General features: G+C 45.1%; 1 protein-coding gene across 3 annotated transcripts in view; it reads right to left on the bottom strand.

Moving 5' to 3' along the window:
• Positions 1-23640, bottom strand: part of USP37 (ubiquitin specific peptidase 37) — a 74398-nt gene that overhangs the window by 26625 nt on the left and 24133 nt on the right. For all 3 annotated transcript variants that reach the window (XM_088472372.1, XM_088472371.1, XM_088472373.1), the window contains exons 5-17: positions 23231-23403; positions 21367-21461; positions 20842-20926; positions 19235-19396; positions 18783-18914; positions 18571-18694; positions 17158-17363; positions 16290-16407; positions 7296-7375; positions 7044-7208; positions 6853-6921; positions 5840-5984; positions 5333-5585 (exon numbers count right to left, since the gene is read on the bottom strand). In XM_088472372.1, coding sequence (XP_088328498.1) covers positions 5333-5585; positions 5840-5984; positions 6853-6921; positions 7044-7208; positions 7296-7375; positions 16290-16407; positions 17158-17363; positions 18571-18694; positions 18783-18914; positions 19235-19396; positions 20842-20926; positions 21367-21461; positions 23231-23403 — 1807 coding nt within the window. The remainder of the gene's footprint in view (positions 1-5332; positions 5586-5839; positions 5985-6852; positions 6922-7043; positions 7209-7295; positions 7376-16289; positions 16408-17157; positions 17364-18570; positions 18695-18782; positions 18915-19234; positions 19397-20841; positions 20927-21366; positions 21462-23230; positions 23404-23640) is intronic.

Genomic DNA, 23640 nt, shown 5'->3' with positions numbered 1-23640 from the left:
TCTTACGCCAGAAAAATTCTCAGATTCTGAGAATCCAGCAGTGCTCCCAGATGAAGAAAACCCTGTGAGGGATGCAGGGAGGACTTTTCTGTGACGAGAAGAAGCCCCGGTTATCCTGACCTGGCGGTAAAGTACCTTGGTGATCCTGCTAAAAGTAGGAGACCGTCCAGAGAAAGGAGCATTCGGATACACTGAACAGGTGAACTGTCAGAAAATCCATAAAGCTGGTAAACCCCGGTGGAGTTGAGGACAGCCCCAAAAGGCAGAGCCCGAAACTTACAAGTGTTGCTGTGGCACAGCAAACCTGAACCCATGCTGATGAGAGGGCTCTGTATGTACCCGTAGGTACGTATCCTGAATACTCGGATATACCATAAAATCCCCAGGTTCCAAACATCGGATGATGGAGCATGGACGATTCCACCTGAGTCAAGGCACCGTTGGAATCTGATTCAGGGATTTGAGACAGAGTATAGGCAAAGGAGGACCAGTCGGTCACCGCCCCAAAAAGAAAGTAGAACAACCAGTCCCTCACTGAGATAGTGAGGTTGGCCGAAATAGCTCTGCTTACCACAAAGACTGTATAGCTTTCTGGGATTGTAAGGCCCTGATCAGTTCTGAAGAAGGGCCCGTGTAACAATGCCTGTGAGGAGGCTGCATGAGCAATGAGAGGCCGTTGAGAATCAGTACCTCACTCTGGAAATTCCCCAGATGTAGACCTGTCCCGTCAGGCTGAGGGTATATCCTCAGGTGTAGAAACAGGGTCGTCCGGAAGTCCAGGACTGCTCGGTACTGGATATGGTGGCCCCCGTGGAGGCCGACAGCCTAGGAAAAAACAGGCCTTTAGGCTGACCCTGAGGACAAAAAGACTTAGAGTTAGTCCGAATGTAGTGGGAGTAGCTAAAGACGGTATCTCCCCATTAGTGATACTGCCAATGATGCAACGATCTTGTCAAGGTCAGGACCAAACAAGAACTTCCCCCTGGAAGGAGTGTGCACCTCTGCTTTCCCATAACGCAGCCATAGGGTACTGCGGCGGATACAGACGCCGCCGAAACCCTGAAAGTTAGAAGACCGGCATCCCATGAGGTAATCCCACATATGACCACTGCATATTTTGTGAGCGGCAAAAAGATATTTGAACCTCAGACGTGTTGGAGGGGAAAAACGTCACAAAAGCATCACCATGCGATGGCCATGGTAGGACGGGCAACAGGCCCTGAAAACGAGTACATTGATTTCAGGCAAAGTTACCACCTACGGATCCGTAAAATTCGTCCAGGCCGGGATGGGAGGCGTATTAATGCCTGTAAACCGATGATTAACATACAAATCCATCCCAGGTGGGCTGTGGACACGCGGGGTATGCCTCCATGGAGGGGGAGCCCGCCGCCACCGCTAGCGCCTCCGGTCTGTCCCCAGAGACCGGAGGCATAAGGCTGCATGTACACGCGGGTCACCGCAAGCGGTGACCACGCGACTTACCTGTCCCCGTCGATCCGGCAGCAGCCCAGGGATTCCTCCAGAGCCCGGCTAGTACAGACTCTGGGGTCCCGCTGCGATCCCCAGATCTGTACTGGCGTTGCAGCGCCGGCGGGGTGTAGGAGCGGCAGCTCAGACGTCCATTGGACAGTCTGATGCTGCCGCTCTGAAGAGTAGTAAAAAAATAATAAAATAAAACTCTTTTAAGCTTAGGGGCTGCTAAGCAGCCCCCCTGCAGTAACGGTGACCCGACTCCGGCCGGGCACCAACTTAAACTGAGGTGCCTCTGGCTGGGGGGCGGGGTTATAGGGAGAGTGGACCCAAGTGCATCCTGGGAGCTAAAAGCTTTAACTGCGTGGTGCCCGGATTTGGTTCCCAACCTATACCCCAAGGTCAACCCTGTGGACCCCCTATGGACCCTGAAGTAGAAACGTCCATTTCACCGACAGCGCGTCTACCAGACAGGAGTCTGCGTCCCTTGTCCTTGACCCGTACACGGGCAACTTGTGATTGTGACGGGAGGCCATCAAGTCCAGCTCCGGCAGCCCCCACCGGTCCACAAGTAGCTGAAATACCTCTGGATGAAGTGACCATTCCCCAGGATGCACGTCGTGACGGCTGAGGAAGTCTGCCTCCCAATTGAGGACTCCGGGAAAGAAGACTGCCAAGATCTCTGGAATGTGACACTCCGCCCAAGCAAGAATGCGAGACACCTCCGACATCGCTGCCCGACGGCTAGTTCCTCCTTGGTGGTTGATATACGCCACCGTGGTGGCGTTGTCGGACTGCACCTGAACCGCCCTTCTGTGAAGAACGGGGCCGGATGACTGCAGGGCCCTGTATACTGCCCGCAGTTCCAGGATGTTGATGGGAAGAAGTGCTTCTTCCGCGGACCAACGACCCTGAAGCGATAATGAGCTGGTCACTGCCCCCCAACCCCGGAGACTGGCATCCGTCGTGATCAGGACCCAGTCCGGGATCCAAAAGGGGCACCCCTCGACCAGATGAGCTGTCTGAAGCCACCAAGCCAAAGACTGCCGAACCTCCGGGGACAACACCAGCCTCAGAGTGGATCCGGTGAGGTAACCCGTTCCATTCTGAAAGAATCAGCCCCTGCAGGGGCCGGGAATGGAACTGGGCATAAAGACTGCATAACTTCCCCCGCGCGCAGCGCTGACAGCGCTGCAAGCGGCTTACCTGGCCCCTCGAGTCCGGCAGCAGTCTGTGGGAGGTCCCGGAGCCACGCTAGCACTGACTCCGGGGTCCCGCTGCGATCCCCGGATCAGTACCGGCGTCGCAGCATGGACGTCCATATGGACAGTCTTATGCTGCCGCTCTGAAGATAGTAAAAAAATTAAATAATAAAATCTTCTTTTAAAAAAAAAATTAAAACAAAGCGTAGGGGCTGCTTATGCAGCCCCACTGCTCCAGGGTGACCCGACTCCGGCCGGGCACCAGCTAAAACTGAGGTGCTGTGGCTTGGGGGCGGGGTATAGAGGAGGACGGACCCAAGTGCATCCTGGGAGCAGAAAAACTTTAACTGCGTGGTGCCCGTGGATCCAGATCCAGCTATACCCCAAGGTCAACCCTGTGGACCCCCTATGGACCCTGAAGTAGAAAGTTACAATGTGTAGTTGCATGACCATTTCATTCTCGTAACCAGCAGGATTAAGAATATGTAAGAGCCACTAGCAAATAGAAGTGCATTTTCAGGTATAGAGGGTTTGGAGAGGTAACCACCAATAAATTGAGGTTGATAATTAACTTGGAAATTAATACACCCCCATTACCAAAAGCTGCATTCTAGCTCAAGGTCCACATTCTAAGGACTGGGGTAAATACCCAATATTTGAGGTTTCCGTTTATTAACCGACAATATAAAACTACATACATGTTACATATCACTTCACATTCAGTTTTTATAATTCGCTTTTAATTAATGTAATAAAGGTCACATTTTAGGAGATACTGCTTATTTGAGCGCCCCACTTTAGAATACTGTACTATCCCTTTTTCTTGCATGTGATATTTATTCTAGGGTGCACCTCCCACATGAAATTAAATATATACTTATTAGACAATATGTATGGGTACACAATATAATATGTAAAGAACTGAACTGCTCTTGTGCGGATACTAAATCCCCTTTTTCTACGTAACACGTAAATCTTCTAACTGCAAATTCAGGCCAGAGGGATCCCAGTGGCCATATAGGCCTTGACATCAATGGCCAGACTAGTTGAGGAGTAAAAGGAGGAAGATGGAAGCCGATTTAGCAGCATCTCTCAGGAGTACAACTAAAAAGTGGCCAAGCTGGATGCCCTGCCCATGGGAGGTCAACTCCTCCAGCCTTTCAGACTACGTGGTTTTATTTTTTGGAGGGACCACGTTTCTACAAGTCACTGCCAACCTCCTCTTGTGTACGCACCGGAAATTCCCGGCAGCGCCTGGCCGACAAAAGCAGAGTTCCCGGCAGCGGAAGCCCGACAGCACCTGAAATCCTGATAGTCGCTAAGGTAAGTATAAACTAACCTAACCCTCCTTAGGGGTGCCTAACCCTAAACTCCCCACCAAGTGCCTAACCCTAATCCCCCCTTTGAGTGTGCCTAACCCCAAGTCCCCCCCGGGTGCCCTAACCCTCCCCCACAGCAGCTGTCCGCTCGCGGCGCCCACTCTCCCGGCATCGGGGAAATGGCAGGCGTCTAGATAGAGACGCCGGTCATTTATCCCACACCGGGATAAAGCAGCCGGGAAGCCGGCTGTCGGGATTCCGGCAGCCAGCTTCCCGATTTTATACCGTAAGCACCACCTCCAATGAAACTTTAGCAAACAACTATTCGGTGGTCTCTCTACTTAACCTGAATATCCTAGATGAAGACAACTTGGGCACAAATAACTGTGGTTCTTACGAAGGTTTCCTCCCAAGGAAAAATGGAGTACACGTATTCAACTTAGCATTGGATACATCAACATCTTGTTGTGGATCAGTACTAGCAGAGATCAGATTGAGTGCTCCGCTCATGAGTAAGGCAACATGGCCAAGGTGTCCTTGGGGTTTATTTACTAAAACAAACTGAGCACTTCCGATTGAGTTAATGTCAAAATTTTAAAAGGGCAATGCTTTTACTAGCAGTGTTTTGGAACCAAACGATTAATTAAACTCCGTTTTGAGGAGGATTCCACTATGTGACAAGGTGTAGATTTAGTGTGGGTTGTGCAGAAAGTACTTAACATTAAGGACAGAGGCAGGAGCCTAAGTTTATACCAGGCGCCCAGAAGTGGTGAGGTACCCCAATGCCCAGGCATATGCGCAGCAGATGGGGCAGAGGAGGAGATAATGTACCAATCTCCAGCCTCATCCCCCGTCTCTCTCCAGTAGCAGCAGTAGTGGTGATAGTACTGCACAGGGATGTAGGGGCTGTTCTACACTGGGAGGGGGCACAACTACAGTGGGCACAATTACTGTGGGCATTGTGTATAAAGGGCACTACTGTTTGTCATAACATGAATAAGGGGCACTACTATGTGGTGTAATGTGAATAAGATTGTGCTGCTTTGTGGCGTAATTTGAATTGGGGTACTAGAATTTCGGCAGGACAGACCACACGCCCCTTTTTCGGACTTTATAGATCACGACAGGTTTTTAGCTTTAAAAGTAGATCAGAGTCCAAAAGTCTGGCCACCCCTGCTCAATACCCTCAAATTCCCCCAATATGAAATCCTATTCAGAGAATAGGATTTCACACAAATATAAAGATCCCATTATCAACCTCTTCTGCAAGAAAACAGCATAAGCACATGTAGAATAAGCATTCAGTGTCTGAGGCCAGTTAGTTCTCATTATACATACCAGATTCTTTTACAGCATTTGATGTCTCTTCCTCTAACACTTCCATACTTTCAGCAGTTTCCTGCAGATCATCGTCTCCACCGAAGCCGGTGTCTGGACTGTTGACGAGTTTCTCCTCATCTTTGCCTGCGATCCATGGTGAAAAGTCTTTTTTGCTCATTTCCAGGACAGCGGCCACTAGTTCTTCATCATTCATTTCCTCAAAACTTCCATCTGCTTGATCTGAACATTTTGCACTTTCCACTCTGGATTTCTTTTGTAGACATAAAATATAATTTTGTATTAAGATACAAAAACATGACTGTAAAGTTAGTTTTAGGGACTTTCTATTGAACAAATTAAGTTCTTAACTGTATATTATCTGGATAAACTGGTTCACTTAAAATATTTGTACAGTATAACATCAATGAATGATCTGAGCTCTGCCTTGTGTAACAGGTGTAAATAAGACACTCCCTTTCCTCTGCAGTATAAACTTGATCACGAAAGGTAATACGTAGTTCTCACCTTGTCCTGGTCTTCGAGCTGCTGCTCTTTCACCAAATTGTGACTTGTTCTCTGGCTGAAAGCTACATTCCTTTTCAGGGGCTCGTCCTCGCTTTCAGACTCCAGACAAATGGGCAAGTTGCTTGAAGATTTAAAGTTCTGCTTTCTAAACAGTAAAGTAAAACTTCTAAGCTTCACTTTCAGAAAGTTATTTTATACAGACTTTTGGTGAATGCAAGTCAAAAGTACAATACCTATAAGGATATCAGTACAAGTCACTATGTAATATTTGTAACATTTGTAAGCACCAGCTAAATTTCCAAGCTTTAAAAATAATAATTACAAGCCTGCATAAATTATATCTACAACTGTTGCTTCACAAAAAAGTGGCTAGATTGAAGAAAAACGTTGACATGGTCCTCTAATACAGTGGTTCTTAGTTTGCTACACTGCATAGACGGCACTGCGCTCATATAATAAATTACATGGCATTGCAGAATAGATAAATATAATTTCATTCAATATAAAAAATTGAAAAAATTATCCCAGAACCAAGTAAAAAAAAAATGCTGCATGTGATACTTAATAAAATATACAAGTTATTTTTCCACTGCACTAATGTGCACATATAATGAATTGAATGTTATTTCTATAAAAGAAGGTTGTAGTTCCAACTCCAATAGCCATTTCATAGAAGCTATCTGACAAAACCAATAAACTCCAGCATTTAGAAATGTAGAACTGTAAATGTCAAAGAGGTGAGTCAATTGTATAGGAGGCTAAATACCAGTCAGATCCAGCGTTGTAATGATGCATGCTTAGGTGTATTGGTGTAGCAGCTGCTTGGAGACCTGATGTCAATAATAGTCGGAACGTCTGTTCAGATGAACTGAGGCGTTGAGAGCCAGCGCAGCCAGAGATAAACAGATAGAGCCGTTAACCAGTCTCTGACCGATTTCGCTCCAGTTAATATAAGATGACGTTCCACATAATAGTCTTAAAATGCACATCAGAAACTAAATTTGCATACACACCTTAGTGTAGCAGAGTTCCCAAAAGTACAAGAGTTCACCATCTGTGATGCCTTCAATGGTCGGGAGGTTCTGCATTAAAAGAAGGGGGGGGGAGTGGGGGGGGGGGGGGTTGTGTGACAAACAATGCCAACTGTGTAAGACGATACATAATGACTGTGAAAAACAAAAAAGACTTCGTAGATGGGACATACAGTGTAGCAGGTGCGTTGCAGCCCAAAGATACAGGAGGCCGTGTGCCCTCTGTACAATGCGATAACAGTGTAAGGTACCGAGGAATGATCACTTGTTGGCCAACTTTGTTATTAAGCGAGAGAGCCACATTGAAACTGTATCGCTTGAGGTGAAGGATAAGAACCCTGCACACAAAAAAATAACACATCAGGAAACAATGACAAGCCACTTTAACATGTGTACTTATTACAACATATATTAAAATCACTTGCCTGGGCAACCTGCTGAATTTGTGCATTACAACAGCGGACTTCCCATTACACTTTTCACAGGAATATTCAAGGTCTTCCTTCTGTGAAGAGGGCACAACAATGTAAATTATTCATGAAAAATTATTATTTTTTGTAAATACATTAAATCTTTTCTAGGAATTAATTAGTCACAGAGGATGGGGATATATACAGCTGCAGACAGGAGTACGGCACATAATTCAAAGTCTTACAAAGATTGAAAGTCCTCCCTGCTATATCCCCCATCCACAGCGAGCCCAGTTATTTTCTTGCCAAGCCCCATAGAACAGTACAAACCTTTTCTAAAAAATGTAAGACTGAAAATGAACCTAAGCGCAGGATTTTGGTACTTACCGTTAATTCCACTTCTCAGATTCCACAGAGGACACTGGAGCTTCATGAGAGTGGGGTATAGACTGTGGCTTGAGTCGAGCCTGGCACTTCAAAAATCTAAAAATGTGACGGCTCCTCCCCCTCTATGCCCCATCAGCCCCAGTTTTAAAGAACTGAGCCTGAGAGGAGACGGAGAACAGACAGAACGACAGAGAAGGAGGACTAGAAAAAGAAACTCAGTCCAACATACTGACGCACTGCAGGAATACAACAGGCTGCAGGAATAAACAGTCACACAACTAGAACAGACCAAAACTACAACAGAACAAGGAACTGGTAAGCAGGCAAGAAGCACTGGGCGGGCGTCCAGTGTCCCCTGTGGAATCAGAGAAATGGATTTAACAGTAAGTACCAAAGTCCAGTTTTCTCCTTCATCCACTAGGAGACACTGGAGCTTCATGACAGTGGGGACGTCCCAAAGTCACCCTCCTTGCAAAGGGAAGGGGGGGGATGGGAGGAAGGAGAAGTGTTGAATGCCCAGCAAGAACAAAACTCGACGCAGAAGCTGCAAAAGTGTCAAATCTGTAGAAACGTACAAAAGTATGTACCGAAGACCACGTAGCTGTTCTAGAAAGCTGCGAAGCCGAGGCACCTCTACGTGCCGCCCAAGAAGAAGCCACAGAGCGCGTAGAATGCGCAGAGATGGATACAGGCGAAGGCCGAGCAGAAGCAACATATGCCTGACGAATAGTCAGAAGAATCCACCTAGCCAAAGTCTGCTTAGACGCAGGCCAGCCACGCCGATTGGAGTCATAAAGGACGAACAGAGCCTCTGATTTACGTAGTCCTTCAGTATGGGCCACACAATAATTCGAAGTGCCCGATCAGCTTCCAAGGAGTGAGAATCCCCGGAAGAGTCAGACAAGGCTGGCACCACAACCGGCTGGTTCAGGTGAAACGCTGAGACCACCTTGGGCAAAAAGGAAGGGTGGGTACGAAGTTCCGCCCGAACGTGAAAAATTAACGGGAACAGCAGGACAAAGCTCCAAGTTCCGACACTCGTCTAGCCGAAGCCAGGACCAATAAAAGGATCATCTTCCAAGTTAAATAAATACTTAAAATTGCACGTCCTGCAAAGGCTCAAACATGGACAACTGAAGGCTAAAACGAGGTTCAGGTCCCAAGGAGCCGTGGGTGGCACAAAGGGGAGCTGAATTCTAAGCACCCCTTGAAAAAAGGTCTGAACTGCCGGGAATCAGAGCTAGGCGACGCTGGAAAAAAATAAAAAGAAATAAAAAATAGAAAAAGCAGAAATCTGCACTCTAAGCAATCCCAGACGTAGGCCCTCATCAAGCCCTTTTTGAAGAAAAAGAAGAAAACGACGCGGTAAATGAAAGGATGAAGTGGAAAATTCATGACCTCCACACCAGGAGATATAAGCCTTCCAAATGCGATAATGCTCTTAGGTCACCAGTTTCCTAGCCCTAAGCGTGGTAGGAATAACCGCCCGAGGTAGACCATGGCTTCTTAGGATGGCGGTCTCAATAGCAACGCCGTCAAACAAAGCCGCCGTAAATCCAGGTACACAAACGGACCCTGCTGTACAAGATTCGACCGCAGTGCAAGAGGCCAAGGTTCGTCTGCCAGAAGGAATAAGATTGGAGTAGCAAATCCAACGAGGCCAAACCAGAGCCACTAGGATGACTGGACGAGACTCGTTTGATCCCCTTGAGAACCTGAGGGAGAAGCAGAAACGGTGGGAACAGGTATATAAGGCTGTACGGCCAAGGAATCAGTAAAGTATCCGCTCCCACCGCTGCCGGATCCCTGGTCCTGGAGCAGTAAAGGTAGTTGAGGATTTGTCCGGGACGCCATCAGATCTATCTGTGGTCTCCCCCATCGGTGAACTAGTTGAAGGAAGACCTCGGGATGAAGGGACAACTCCCCGGGGTGAAGATCCTGACGACTGAGGTAGTCCGCTTCCCAGTTGACGACTCCCGGAACGAATACTGCGGAGATGGCCTCGACGTGTTTTTCTGACCACAGAAGGATGCCGCTGGCCTCTCTCATTGCCAGTCGACTACAAGTTCCCCCTCGTCGATTTATGCATGCCGTGGCGTTGACGGATTGTATCTGAACCAGAAGTCCTCGTAGCAGAGAAACAGCCTGTATCAAGGCTCTGTAGACTGCCCGCAGTTCGAGAACGTTGATCGATAAGAGGGATTCCTGCCGCGACCAACGCCCCTGGAAGTGATTGTCCAGGACCACAGCTCCCCATCCGCGTAGGCTGGCGTCCGTAGTGACCAAGGTCCAATTCAAAATTCCGAATTGCTGACCTGCTAACACATCCGGAGTCACCAGAGCAAGAATATGCGGGTCAGGGCATACAGACGCACCAGCTGATGCATCTGAAGGTGGGACCCGGACCATTGAGACAGAAGGTTCAATTGTAAAGTTCTGGAGTGAAATCTGCCGAATTGGATGGCCTCGAAGGAGGCCACCATCTTCCCCAGGAGGTGAATCCACTGACGCTTTTCCGGGTCTGAGCACCAAACGAACCAGCTCCTGTATGGCTATGGCCTTGTCCATTGGCATGAAGATACGAAGCAGAACAGTGTCTAGAATCATACCCAGGAACTGAAGTCTCTGCAACGGCATCAACTGAGACTTCTCTAAGTTTACAATCCAAACGTGTTGTATGAGAATCTGATGTGTAAGGGACACTTGGCGTAGGACTTCTGCCGTCGGAGCCTTGATTAGCAAGTAGTCCAGGAACGGGACAATAGTCACCTCCCGAGAGCACAGCTGAGACACCATGATGGCCATCACCTTGGTGAATACTCTGGGAGCTGACGAGAGACCAAACGGCAGGGCCTGGAATTGGTAATGAGTTTCCTTGATGGCAAATCTTAGGAAAGCCTGGTGAGGCACCCAAATCGGAACATGCAGACAGGAGTCTGATGTCTATAGACACCAGAAACTCTCCTGCTTCTAGTCCCGTAATCCCAGAATGAAGAGACTCAATCTTGAACCTGTGAAAGGATAGATACTGGTTCAAGAATTTCAGATTTAGAATGGGTCTGACTGACCCATCCGGCTTCGGAACCACAAAGAGGTTCGAATAAAACCAGTTTTCTTTGTGCAGTGGGAACCGCAACTAGAACCTCGGCCAGCAAAAGTTTGTCAATCACCTGACCCAAAACTAGTTGCTTCAAAGGATCGACAGGAAAACCTGTTAAAAAACGCATTGGAGGAGTGAAGGCAAACTCGATCTTGTATCCCTGAGATACCAGATTCCGAATCCAAGTGTCGGGACAAGTCTGCCTCCAAGCCTCCGAGAAATGCTGGAGACGAGCACCCACCTTCGGATTTCCAAGATGAGATGGGAGCCTGTCATGCCACAGGCTTGTCTGCAGGCTTGGGATCCGGACGGCGGGCATTGGTCGCTTGACGTCCTCTAGCGCGCCCTGATGAAGACGAACCTTGAGGACGACCCTGAAATCTCGCTGGAGCTCGAAAGGAACGAAAGGAAGATCTTTTAAATCGACGTGGAGGAGGTGCTGACGAAGGTAGAAAAGTACTCTTACCCCAAGTGGCCAGCGAGATCCACGTGTCCAACTCCGGACCAAATAAAATATCACCTGTAAAAAGAAGAGCTTCAACTGCTCTTTTGGACTCAGCATCCGCTTGCCAGGCATGAAGTCAATGTGCTCGGCGAGCAGCGACCGCAGAAGCAGAGATCTTAGCACCTACCTGGGCGATATGTCTGGAGGAGTCTCCAAAGTATACTGCGGAATCCTGAATATGCCAATGTGAAACAGTACACTGAAGGAGCAAATAGGGAGGAGCAGAATTTCAATAATAATGCTACCCAATTTAGAATAGATAGGGTAGCAGTAAATGTTACCCTACTGTATGACTCACACACCCCTTGCAGCTGGAGTCGTCAGTCACTCTTCTCCAGGACACTATGCTGGGTCTGGACTGCACTTTGGCGCCACTCCTTGTGAGCAAAGCGCGCCAAACCTGCCAAGTTAGTGAAGGAGGAGGAGCAGGGACATAACTGATAGTTATGGCCGCCGCTAGGAAGCTCTGCCCCCTTAACAGCATACAGCTCTATAGAGAGGATTACTGGTATCTACTGTAAGCGGCTTCCTCCTCCTGACCCCTGAAGAAGCCAGCACGATGCTCCTATTCCAGACAGCCGCCCAGCAGCTACAAAATAGCCGTACTACGGCACCCCTATGACATGCGGGGCCGGTATAGCGTGGCAGAGACAGCGCGCTGCACTTCCAGGAGGCTGGCGCCAGTGCTTTCGATACAAGCACTGGCACGCAGTGGGACAGCCGGGCAGCGGCTGAAACATGCCCCAAGAAGCCAGCGCCGATGCTTCCCATCAAGCACCGGCGTGGCACACTAACAGCCGCGTTAAGCGGCTGTATTTATGAGCGACAGTGTCACTAGCCCAGTTAAAATTACACCTCTCCTGATAGTCAGGAGAGGTGTGCATACTCACTTGCTGTTGCGGCCAGAGTGCTGGGCAGTGAGGGGGGAGCGGGGATCCGGACACAAGCCGATTTCAACTGTGGTGGGCCCCACTGAGTCTGTGAACTCTTCTGTAGTATTCCCTCAAAAGGGTGACCGGACACAGGCCGCAGTAGCCGTGGCGGTAGCGTCCCTGGCGGCTCCCACGTTGCAGGCAGACTGTCACAGCCAACATTCTGCAAGTCCTCACGCTTTATATTTTTTTTCATCACTTTATTATTATTAGGGCTGGAGACAGCCCCATGTGCAACGGCTCTACTCGGGCACATTCTAAAAACTCAACCCACCGTCTATATCCCTCTATCATGAAGCTCCAGTGTCCCCTAGTGGATGAAGGAGAAACACTATGCAAAATGGGTGGACATGCAGTATTCCCCATATGGCTTCAGAGAAGATTTAAGGCAAGTGTGGCTGCACAGTTGGTCTGTTGCAGCACAGTTAGTGCTGTGAGGCAGTAATGCAAACAATTACACGGAGGTCATGGGTTCGATTCCCAATAACTTATGGAGTTTGTATATTCTCCCCGTGCTTGTGTGGGTTTCCTCCAGTTTCTTCCCGCAACCCAAAAATATATTGGTAGGTTAGTTGGCTCCTGACAAAAAAATAAAAATTAACCCTATAGTGTGTGTTAGGGAATATAGGATTGCAAGCTCCATTGGGGCAGGGACTGATGTGAAAGACCAAATATTCTCATTAAAGTGCTGTAGAATGTGTGCGCTATATAAATAACTGACAAAGTAGAAAGAATTCACATTTTCTTACCACCTATTGGGGAAAATTGACTAAAGCTGGGAACACACTAAATGATGTGTACTCAGCGTGATATCGTTTGCGGTGGGACCCGGCGAGGGTGTCGGCATCGGCAAGTGCATCAACACTTGTCGATGCCAGCAGCGATGGAACAGAGGCCATGCGATGTCGCCGACGACGCGGGCCTAGTCAGCGACATAGCGTGTACACACTGGCCGATGTGCCAGATTGGAGATATATCATCTAGTGTGTATCTGACTAAACTTTACAAGTGGGCACACTCAAATTGCAGTGCACTGCATCTCCAATCAAAAAACCCTAACAGCACAAATAAGCCAGTAAATCTTATGAAACTTTTGTATTAAGGCCCAGGTGACTGCCCAAAAAAAGCTGCTCAGCCGATACTCTTGACGTGTAGGCATTCCCCTATGTGGCACATTTATTTTTAAAGTGGACAAAAATGGTTTTCCACAAGTTGCAGTGTTAATGCCATAGGTAATCCATAAATTAATAGTTTGCAGGCCTCTAGATGACTAAAAGATCATCTATTTTATGAAGTTCAAGAGTCCTACTAACATGGCGAGATCTCTGTGGTTTAGTCCATGCTTCAAAGAGTAAATCCACCAACTGGAGAGGAAAGGAAATTGTGAACTGTCTGGAGCCTTTGGATCCTCGCTGTCCCGAATGTAACGGCCCTTGCTAAAGCACCTACTTCTTAATGCCTAGAGCAGTTGTTCTCAAACTCGGTCCTCAGGACCCCACACAGTTCACATTTTACAGGTCACTCAGCAGGTGCACAGGTGTAGTCATTACTCAGACACATTTTAAAAGATCCATTCGTAGAGCTAATTATGTCACTTTTGATTCTTTGAGGAGACCTGGAAAACATGCACTGTTTGGGGTCCAGAGGACCAAGTTTGAGAACCTGTGGTCTAGAGAAATCCTTGTCTAAGCACAAGAAATGCTCCAAATGTGAATTCTAAGGAACTTCGCCTTCCTCCTATGCGAAAAAATTCAGGTCCCACCCAGGACTGGGCCACGAAACACTAGTGTGCTGTGCGCAGTCCTCAAGTATGCCACCGGAAAAGCAGAGTCCTGCCCACCAGTGCACAGTCGCCACAGGGGTCCTGGAGAAATCAAGACTGACAGCTGCACTGCCAGTTCTAACATCTGACCTGGGCAGCACTGGATTAATCCAGGAGGCTCAAACGTAGCCTGGTAAATTACCTATGGAGAGGCAGCAGCATGATATAGGTCACACAACCACACGCCACATGGCCGTCCCACCCGACAGTGCTGCTGCTCATTGCTCTGTCTTTCTGCAGTGACTTACTCAGAGGGGCTGGGAACTCCTCCTGCTACAGACAGGTCAGGTAAATATTTTGAGGGGGACTGGGGCAATAATTAATGGGGGGGGTTTTCCTGTGGGGACCAAAACCTGGAAATAAACATCAACATTAAATATACAGCCAAGAGATTAAGTGGACAACCTCAGACTGATTCGACAAAAAAGCCAGAATTAAAGTTTTCTGATCAAATTAAATACAAGTCTGGGTTGACAAGGAGGGCTTGGTGTGAAGAACAGCTCTACCTTCTTGGAATATGAGAGAAGGCGACTACAAGACAAAGTGGTCATACGATAAACTCCTTGCTGATGATATGGCAAACAGAAAAGTAACTTTCAGCGAGTAAGCATATTTGGCCATAGAAGGAACATAAGGTGGTTGGAAGTCCAGCTTGTGCTTTGGAGAAAAAAAAAAAAAAACCAACCTGTGTGGAGAGAGCAGCAAGACACAATTCCAACATCCAGGACAAGACTAAGAAAGTGTGCAAGACACTATGCAGGATAAGCCTTTCCAGTGGTAATTTAGAAGTTGGTTTGAAAACCTAGATAAAAGTCTGAATCATCTGCTTTAACAAACCTTTTGTTTTCAAGACCATTGCCCCAAAAGCCATGCTGTCAAATCTAGACAGGTTATTCCTGATAGAAAAAGGGGTCTTGACATAGGTCATTTCTGCGTGGCAGCTTCCACGGACACCAGGATATAGTTCCAAGGTACAGTCATACCCTCTTCCAAGTCTCGAGTTCTCGCACAGTAGCAATGCAATTTTATACACAGTCAAGTTGGCGAAAGTTTCCTCAATGAGTGCGACGGCTTATAAAAAGCTACAGCTTCCTGGCATTTAAGCCCAAAACTTCAAAGGGTAACGCTTTCAAAAGTAAAAACACCCAATGTTTTGGCATTTGGTCTTGGACTGTTTGGGCTTAAACATGCCTGGAAGCTAGTAAATAAACTGGTGTGGCACCAACTGTCAAATACGGAGGAGGACGCATGATGGTCTGGGGCTATTTTGTTGAATCACAAGTCAGCAACTGGCACCATAAACTAAAAAGGATACCACAGCACCATGTAATACCCTCTGATCTAGTTGGCCAAGGATTCATACTACAGCAAGATAATGACCGAAAATCTCTCTCCAGGCTAAACCAAAACTACCTTCCAGGTAAACAAGAGGGTAGGCTTCCAAATTATGAAATGGCTAGCACTGTTTCCAGACTTAAACCCAAACGAGCTGGCTTGGGATGAACTGGACAGCAGAGTAAAAGCAGAGCAAACTACAAGTGCAACATATTTGTGGGAACTATCTGCAAAAGGTGGCTATTATGATAAGACGAGAATAGTTTAAATTTTGTTAAAAGAAAAAAAAAATGGTCCTAAGAGATTTTTTTTTTTTTTTTTTTATCAACCTGTAATTGTGTAGGCTTTGCGACAGAGCATGCACAGTGAGTGTGAACACACAAGAACTGTGCACAAACTGACTTTGTTCTACTCTGCATAAGCCTCTATAACTCTTGTACCCCTTAGTAAGTTTCATTGTAAGCGTTGAGCCTGCTCCAAGCTTTAATTATTACTACAATGTTATCAAAGTTAGTCAGTTCCTGACTTTATGAGGAAGAGAGTCCTGCTTATGAACGCAGTTATAGGTTATATATATATTGCAGTCAGAGCTATAAGGTTGGATATTGTGACTACCATATCTCAAGAGACAGTAAGAGCAGGCACATAGCTAATGGTATTTACAACCGAGAACATCTGTTTTATTATAATGCATTCAACAGTTCAACACTATCCTTACTGAATGCCAGGCTTCTACCACACTGAAATGCAGAAAATAAAATGTAGCGAAAGTCAGAAGCCACATAAGGATGGGACAAAAAAATCCACAAAATAGGTAAAGTTTTTGCCAGCTACAGCATCAGTATATACAGCGAACTTTTAGCCTGAAGGTAGATTTGACAATGAATAACAATCTAAAAGTAATGTAATTATATTCCTGACAACATACCCGGAAAAAGAGGTCAAGGGAGTCCTGTATAGACCTTGAGGGCATAAGTTTTTTCCGCCGAGGAAGATCAATGGAAAGATCATTAAACTGTTCCCGCTTGAGGACCTTTTCACCACACCTAAGTACACAGAAAGAAACAAACACATTTCTGGATTTGTGATTAAATACCAAAAAAAAAAAAATCAATTATTTTGAATGACAACTATCACAAAGCCTTAGGTAAGCTTTTCGTTGTCCTACATCAAATCTTGTCCAATGTTAACTGCAGCTCGTTTGACAGCAAGCTACAAAGTGCTGTCAGCACTGATACAGCGAAACCGTCCCAGACATTCAATTAGGATATGGGTGGGCATGGACTGACAGCTGGCTTTATTAAAGACTGCTCAAATGCTTCAAGTTACCATAAAGTCAGAGGCTGGAAACTCAGTTTTGTGCAATAGCGGCTCTCTCCTAGCAGCACAGCTGCAACCGGAGACAAATTAAGACCTCTCCATACAAAAGGATTACAGAGGAGGCATGGGCTGCTTAAGTAACAGGACCTGCTCAAAAGTGGACAGTGTCTATAGCTTAAAAATGTTATGGCTTTAAATATTATACACCACAGTGGAAGCCTATATTTACAGCCCTATATTAAGGTCAGATAGAAAGCATTTCACATGTAGGGGCTTATGTACTTAGCCTTGGAGAGTGATAAAGTGGAGCACGATAAAACTTCCAAACAGCTCCTAAATATCAAACAGCCTGTAAAGTTGCAGCTAGGAGCGGATTGGTTGGTAGTTTATCTTCCACCATGGCTTGGTACATCTACCCCATAGGCAAGTAAAAATACTTTGATTATGCATCTTAGATATGAAAGACTACTTCTTACATTTTACAGATGATTGAATGCTGAGCCTCAAACTCAAAATTGCAGATCACAGGGCAGGTATAGATATGAGTTGCAGCAATGTCGTTACTGGCTTTGCTGACAGAAACTTCATCTCCTGACGATAATTCTGACTTCCATGTTTTATTCAGTTTTCCCAGGTCTTCCTTCAGCTGGTCAAGGCACTGGCTCAAAAATTCATGGGCATCCTAAGAAGAATAATTTTAAATGAGGTGAACTGGTGCATTTTGCTTCCTTGGATTCTATTCTGCATTTCATATGGATACAGAAGGTGTAGGTAACATGCAGCACTCTAGCTGCTTTGGAACTACACATCCAAGAATCCCCAAACAGCATTGTATGCTGGGACGTGTAGTGCCACACATTGCCTACCCATGAGCTACAGAATAATCATGCACAACAATTACGTGCAATAAAAATAAAAGACTATGGAACTCATTCAGACCTGATCGCAAGTTGCAGCCACTCGCTGGCAAAAAGGGGCCAGATATTTAAATGAAGTGCTTGCACTGCGTCGCATAAGGACGCCCACTATATTTTATCGAGCTAAGGCAAAGTGCGCTCGCAAGTGTATAAAGACAACCCCTCGCCACTCACATCACACGTCATCTCCGGGAAATGTAGGAATAATTGGGACCATCGAGAATCATCGGAGCTGCTCGCAGCCCTTGAGGTTGCCTTAACCCGCTGGAAGCACAGCGATCAGTGCGGGCTGAAATACATGCAGGTGACGTGTACAATGACGCTACTTTGCTAATTATGCATGCCCTTTAAATAGCGTTTTGGCAGCCTGACACACCTGCGTCTGCAACACCACTCCCCCGTTTATAACCACCTTCCCCAGTTACCACCCACAAATGGCACTGTCACTCAAAGGAGCGACCTGATAGTGGCTTACGAGCAACCAAAAACAGATTGCTAAGACTGGCTCGCGCACTGCGAATTAAATGCATGTGCAGACAGGCGAAAATCGCTCAGAGCGAGCGCAACTAAGCGACCGGGTCTGAATGAGGTCCTATGTCCAAACATATCGGTGTAGTTGTCTCCAGGTTTGCATACAAATTTCATCAGTGAAGATGTAGCATTCTCAACCTCCAATGGTTGCTGCAAGTTCTGGTTTTAAAGGTTTAACTTCAATTTAAAAAGATTGATCAAAAACATTTGGTATTATAATCCCCGGCATGCATAGAAGATAAGTAGTATTTCACAAGTTCCTGACTTCTACATTCTATAGGGGTAGGTATAAAATCCATTATGCATTGTAGGGAATCCTAGGTCAAGGCTATATTATAAAGAGTATAATCAAGAACATGGAGAAGAAAGGAGATGGATGAAGAAAATTAGAGATTCTCAGATTCCAGTTTTCCTCAATAGACATCTGCAGAAGGGACGTACATTTTGCATGTAACCTGAAAACCGCTCTGCTGTCGCAGAGATAGCGCTCTTCACTTTCTTAAGCAATTCCTTCTTCATTTCAGCACTGCACATATCCTTCCTTGCCAGCAGAAAGGCAAAGCGTCTGTAACACAGGACAACAGTGATTTCAGGTTACACAAAAAATTATGTTCTGTAAAACAGTTTAGATATTTTGCTTATGGGCTTCATACCTGATTAATGCATTCAATGGAATTTTCCTGTATGGGATACCTTGTTTAAGCAAATCATTGGCAAAAGGCTGCAGTGAAAACAGGGACTGCAATATTGCATTCATGTAGCAGGTATTTCCCAAGTTTGAGAAACTGTAGAGATTGAACAAATAATGATTTTTTTTATTAACTGCAAAGTCGAAAGACAAACTCAGCATTAACAACATGTTATGTAATTTTCTTTTTGAACAGATGAATGGTAGGTATAGGCCCTGCTGTCTGCAGGAGATGGGACAAAGTTAACACAAGATCTCCTTACAAAAAAAGGAACCAAAAAAAAACAAACACACCCACCACAACTAAACAAGCAGAAAAGCACATCTTAACTGGTCAAAACAAACGACTGGCCTGCTAGACGTGAAACCGCTCTTTTACCGCATCCTTTTCGTGCAGAAAGGAACAACGTTACCTACCCCTGAAGCTGTTGCGGCTGAGGGTGTGTTGAAAAAGCCCTTTGCTTGTTCCATCCAGTATAGTCCTGATTCGGTCTGAGCTTTTTCACTGAGAGAGAACCAGGTTGGGAAGGAAGGACTAAGCTTCTCTTAGCAGATGGGGGTTGAGTAGTTCCAGGTGTCCTGAAAGTTAAAAATAAGGAGATCTAGGGCTGAATTTAATCAGAAGCGAAAAGTCCGTTGCCGGACTTTTCGCCGTCATCGCTGGTTTTGGGTGGGAAAAAGTATCACGCTCGTCACCGCTTATCCCCATATTCAAATCGGCGAAAACGGTACCTGGCAAAATTTAAATCAGGGAAAAGTTCTGTCAGTTTTGGGGAAATCAGCCTGACACCTCCCAAAAGATGCACTGACATGGGGGATCACTATTGCTCCCCCCGAATAGCCCTGCTAAACGTATTTGGGTTTTTTAAATGGTCTCAATAGGAGCTATTTAGCGTCTTTCAGCAAGTGAAGAATAGCATTTTGCAACATTTTGGGGGGAAAATATTTCCATCAAATTTGGGGTACATGAAAATGGGTGGAAGCATATTTTAAAGTTGCTAAAGTCAAGCATTAAAAAGCACCAAACACGCATCTTCAGCAAACACCTGCATTCCAAAAAACACCTCCCCCATACTTGCAGACCCCCCACCAAAGCTTATTGTGCTATTTTTGAATTTGTACCCCCATTTTGTTTTTTGTTTTTTTTTAAGTGCTTTTTTGGGATGTACTGTGTGTAAAAAAAAAAAAAAAGCAAAAAAAGTACACAATTTGCGTCAAGGGGGGTATACAGGGGGTAGAGGGTGGATTCCGCACCTCAAAATCCCATTTCGGCACTTTTTTCCGCAGGGTGTTCATAGGCAAAACTTTTTCGCCTATTACATTGCGTTTTCGCACCGGCAAAGACACTGAAATGGAATACGGGGATAAATGAAAATGTCATCGGTGATAAAGTATCGCGGAAACTGACTTTTCGCTTCTAATTGAAAATGGCCCCTAGTCTTGTACATTTTATTCTTACCCGTCTAGAGACCCCGTTTAAATTTATGTTCCGAAATAGGTTTCATAACTTTCAATACAACAAAAAAAAAAAAAAAAAAAGAAATGTAACTTGTGTGCGCTATTGAACTGGGCAAGACAAGAATATATATTTAAACACACACACACACACCTAGTAAATTGAGAAAATCTACAATAGCTTAGGAAAGTTGTTCCCAAAGTTTTTTAATCACGGCACCCTAGAGTTTCAGCATTGTTTTCACGGCACCCCTAGTTTAAGTTTGTTATTGAGAGATTCAGAAAAATACTTAGTAAAGTGAAGTAAATTGTCATCCTTAGGTTAAGTTATGTGGTGGTGGACAGGTTTACGTTTCTGTTTGTCCATATTTAAATTAAATTGGCCTTAAATAATGTGATTTGGTGGTGGACCACCAACCTGAGGCACCCCTGCAAGTGTCCCGAGGCACCCCAGGGAGCAACGGCGCACAGCTTGGGAACCACTGGTTTAGGACATACAGTAGAAAAGTAAACAAAAATGGAAAACAACAAAACCCCCATATAATAAAAAAAGTGAACTAAGATTATACCTCTCTGCATATGAATTTCCCATAGAATACTCCTTTGGGGTGAACCTTGCACTGTAAAAGGATGATGCCTGTAGTGGCATTAGACCTACAATCAACAATTAAAAGAAAACAATATGTCAATATACATCTAGAAAGAAACAGAGCATTGATTCAAGAGAACAATTTGTAAGCAACAGTTTACAAACCTGATGCAAGTTAAAGTTATTTTGTGAATGGAATGGACTGGAAGTGGTTTCAAACCTCTACTAACATCTCTTCAGGCACAACAGTTTTTTTTGTGGATTTAAAATATATATACATACATATACACAGCAACAATAGTGACTCAGCACCCACACAACATTGCATATTGGGGGTGGGCAAAGAGAAGTTTAAGGCATAAATGATTTAACTAAATGTTAATGTTCCTAGACAGATATTAAAAGGAGGAGGTATTAGAAGCTTGAAGAATACATTAATCTGAGACATTATTACCTAATGTGCGCGCACACAAAAAAAAAAAAAAAAAAAAAACACAACATGTACCTTGGCGGTTTTCTTCCACCTGCTTCAGGTTCTGCTGTTTTTTGCGGCTACTAGTAAGAAATTTTCGGGCAGGGTCCGTTAATGCCTTGTTGGTGCTAGGAAACAGATTAGTGTAAATAATACATTTTTACAATACATGCATACTCCAAAAAGTCCAACAGCGAGGCGCATCCTTTAAAATGTTCCAGTAGGTCCATCCAACTAGTACATCACATGCAAAGTTCTAAAGGACACTCACCATTTTAGAAAAAGCAATTAGCAGATGTCTTGTCACATCAATTCCATCATAGGGCGGAATTCGATTCTTTATAGCCGCTATCGCGCCCGACGGAGCTATTCAATTCTTGCTTGTCGGGCACGATGAGCTGCCAGCGCTACATTTCAGCTCGCATCCCCAGGGGGATGAGAGCTGAAATTTGCGAAAAGTTACATGTTTGGGCGCCCAAACATCACTTTTCGTGATCACGCCCAGCACTTTGGTCGGGTTTAGCTGCTTTACGCGGCTAAACCTGACCTCTATGGGCGCGATCAGCGCAAACATCTTGGACAAATGTATAGCGGCCCGCGATCTCCTGTCACTTTAAACGGGAGATGCGGGACGCGAATACAATTGAATTCCGACCTTAGAATACATAGATGTTTTGGTTCTATGTGGAACCTCTCTCAAGAATCCACAGTAGAAGAGATTCTTTTGTATGTCTTGAGTAAAGGTTCCACATGAAACCAAAACATTGATTTATTTTGATGCAATTGACGTGATGAAGCGGTCAAATCTATTTGCCATTAAAATATTGAGAGCCCTTCTACTTTATGACACTCATTTTAATTATACACAAAAAAACAACTGTAAACTATAACATTATTTAAAGCAAAAAACAGAGTAAACTTGCCATATTCATTGTGAGGCCATAAAACCGTACAAACAAAACCTTTGAATATGAAATGTGACGTATGGACTCAAGGCATAAGTTTGAAAGGTTTTACTGGGCCATTTCCTTAATCCACATTACTCTAGGAATTTTAGACATGGCCTTTGTTGTAAGGCTGGGTACACGTAAAAATTCTGCCCAACCATCCAACTAGTTGATTGGTTGGAATGAAAATCTGGTAAACGTATGATGATGATGATCAGCAATTTGCTCCTAAATGCCAGAAATGAGATGAAAATGGTCGTTCAGACAAGTTTGTTAAATGTTTGATCTAAACAATTTGTTCAAACAGTTTTTGTCCATTTTCTGGCGTTTGGGAGCAAATTGCTGATTGTCATTTGCTTTCATACTTTGCCAGATTTTCATTTTCAACTAGTTGGATGGTTGGACAGAAAATCTTTACGTGTGTACCCAGTCTAAGAGTGAGGGCAAACAGGTCATGGTTCAGACCTTTCCCATGGGGCATATCCAATTGCGGACGTGAAAATTAAAAAAACCTTGCGGCACTTGGTTTTTCTCGCAGCCGCTGGGTTTTGCTCTTCAATAAAGGGGACTGAAAATGGGACGTGGTGATTTCTATAGAAAATCACTACATCTTTTTTCTCGCACCTCCAGAGCAAGTTTGATTTTTTTTTTCCCCCTAAAATAGTTAGGAATAATCAGTGGGACTTGCTCTGGGACCCCGGCAGCACAAGACCAGACCGCTCTACAGTGTCGTAACATGGGCTACCTGCATTCTTATTTAAAGTTGAAATAAACAGTTTATTGCCATTCTCTCTAGTGTTTTGGAAGCCTCTTGTGAACAATGCATATATTGACAACTTGTATTGGGAGTCCCACACAAGTTTGTGAATGTTTAAAAGGAACTTGGGTGGATTCGCTTTTTACCGAGACTACTTTATAAAAGCAGCAATGTAGGTGTGTAGGCTTAATACCTGGTTTCCATCAAGCCGCTCCTGTGTGGAGTAGAGGTTGATGGTGCATTCCCACCACGAATTGGGGTCACGCTGCTTGGTGATGTTTTGACTAGAGTTCTTCCATTGCTGCTCATCTGTTTTTTCACTGGTGTTTCATCTTTACCATCAAAGCTTACTCTCTTGATAGGAGTCTTAAAACATAAAAGTGCAATGTAGTTTAAAACAAAAAAACAAAACAAAAAAAAAAACCCTAGTAAGTTGATAAAATCCTTTCTGGGACAACTGAAAAATCTCGCAGTGGCAGACATTGAAGAGGAAGAGCAATGAAAACCGTTAGTTTGAGTAACCTCATGCCAATTTTTCCAGGGATCTATAACTGTCGTTTTGGGTCATTGTCAAACTAGATTACACAGAAACAGGGGATCTTG

Source organism: Taudactylus pleione, unplaced genomic scaffold (assembly GCF_031769625.1).
Source record: "Taudactylus pleione unplaced genomic scaffold, aTauple2 ptg000122l, whole genome shotgun sequence".
NCBI classification, from domain to species: domain Eukaryota; kingdom Metazoa; phylum Chordata; class Amphibia; order Anura; family Myobatrachidae; genus Taudactylus; species Taudactylus pleione.
This window is presented reverse-complemented; position numbering and strand designations above follow the sequence as displayed.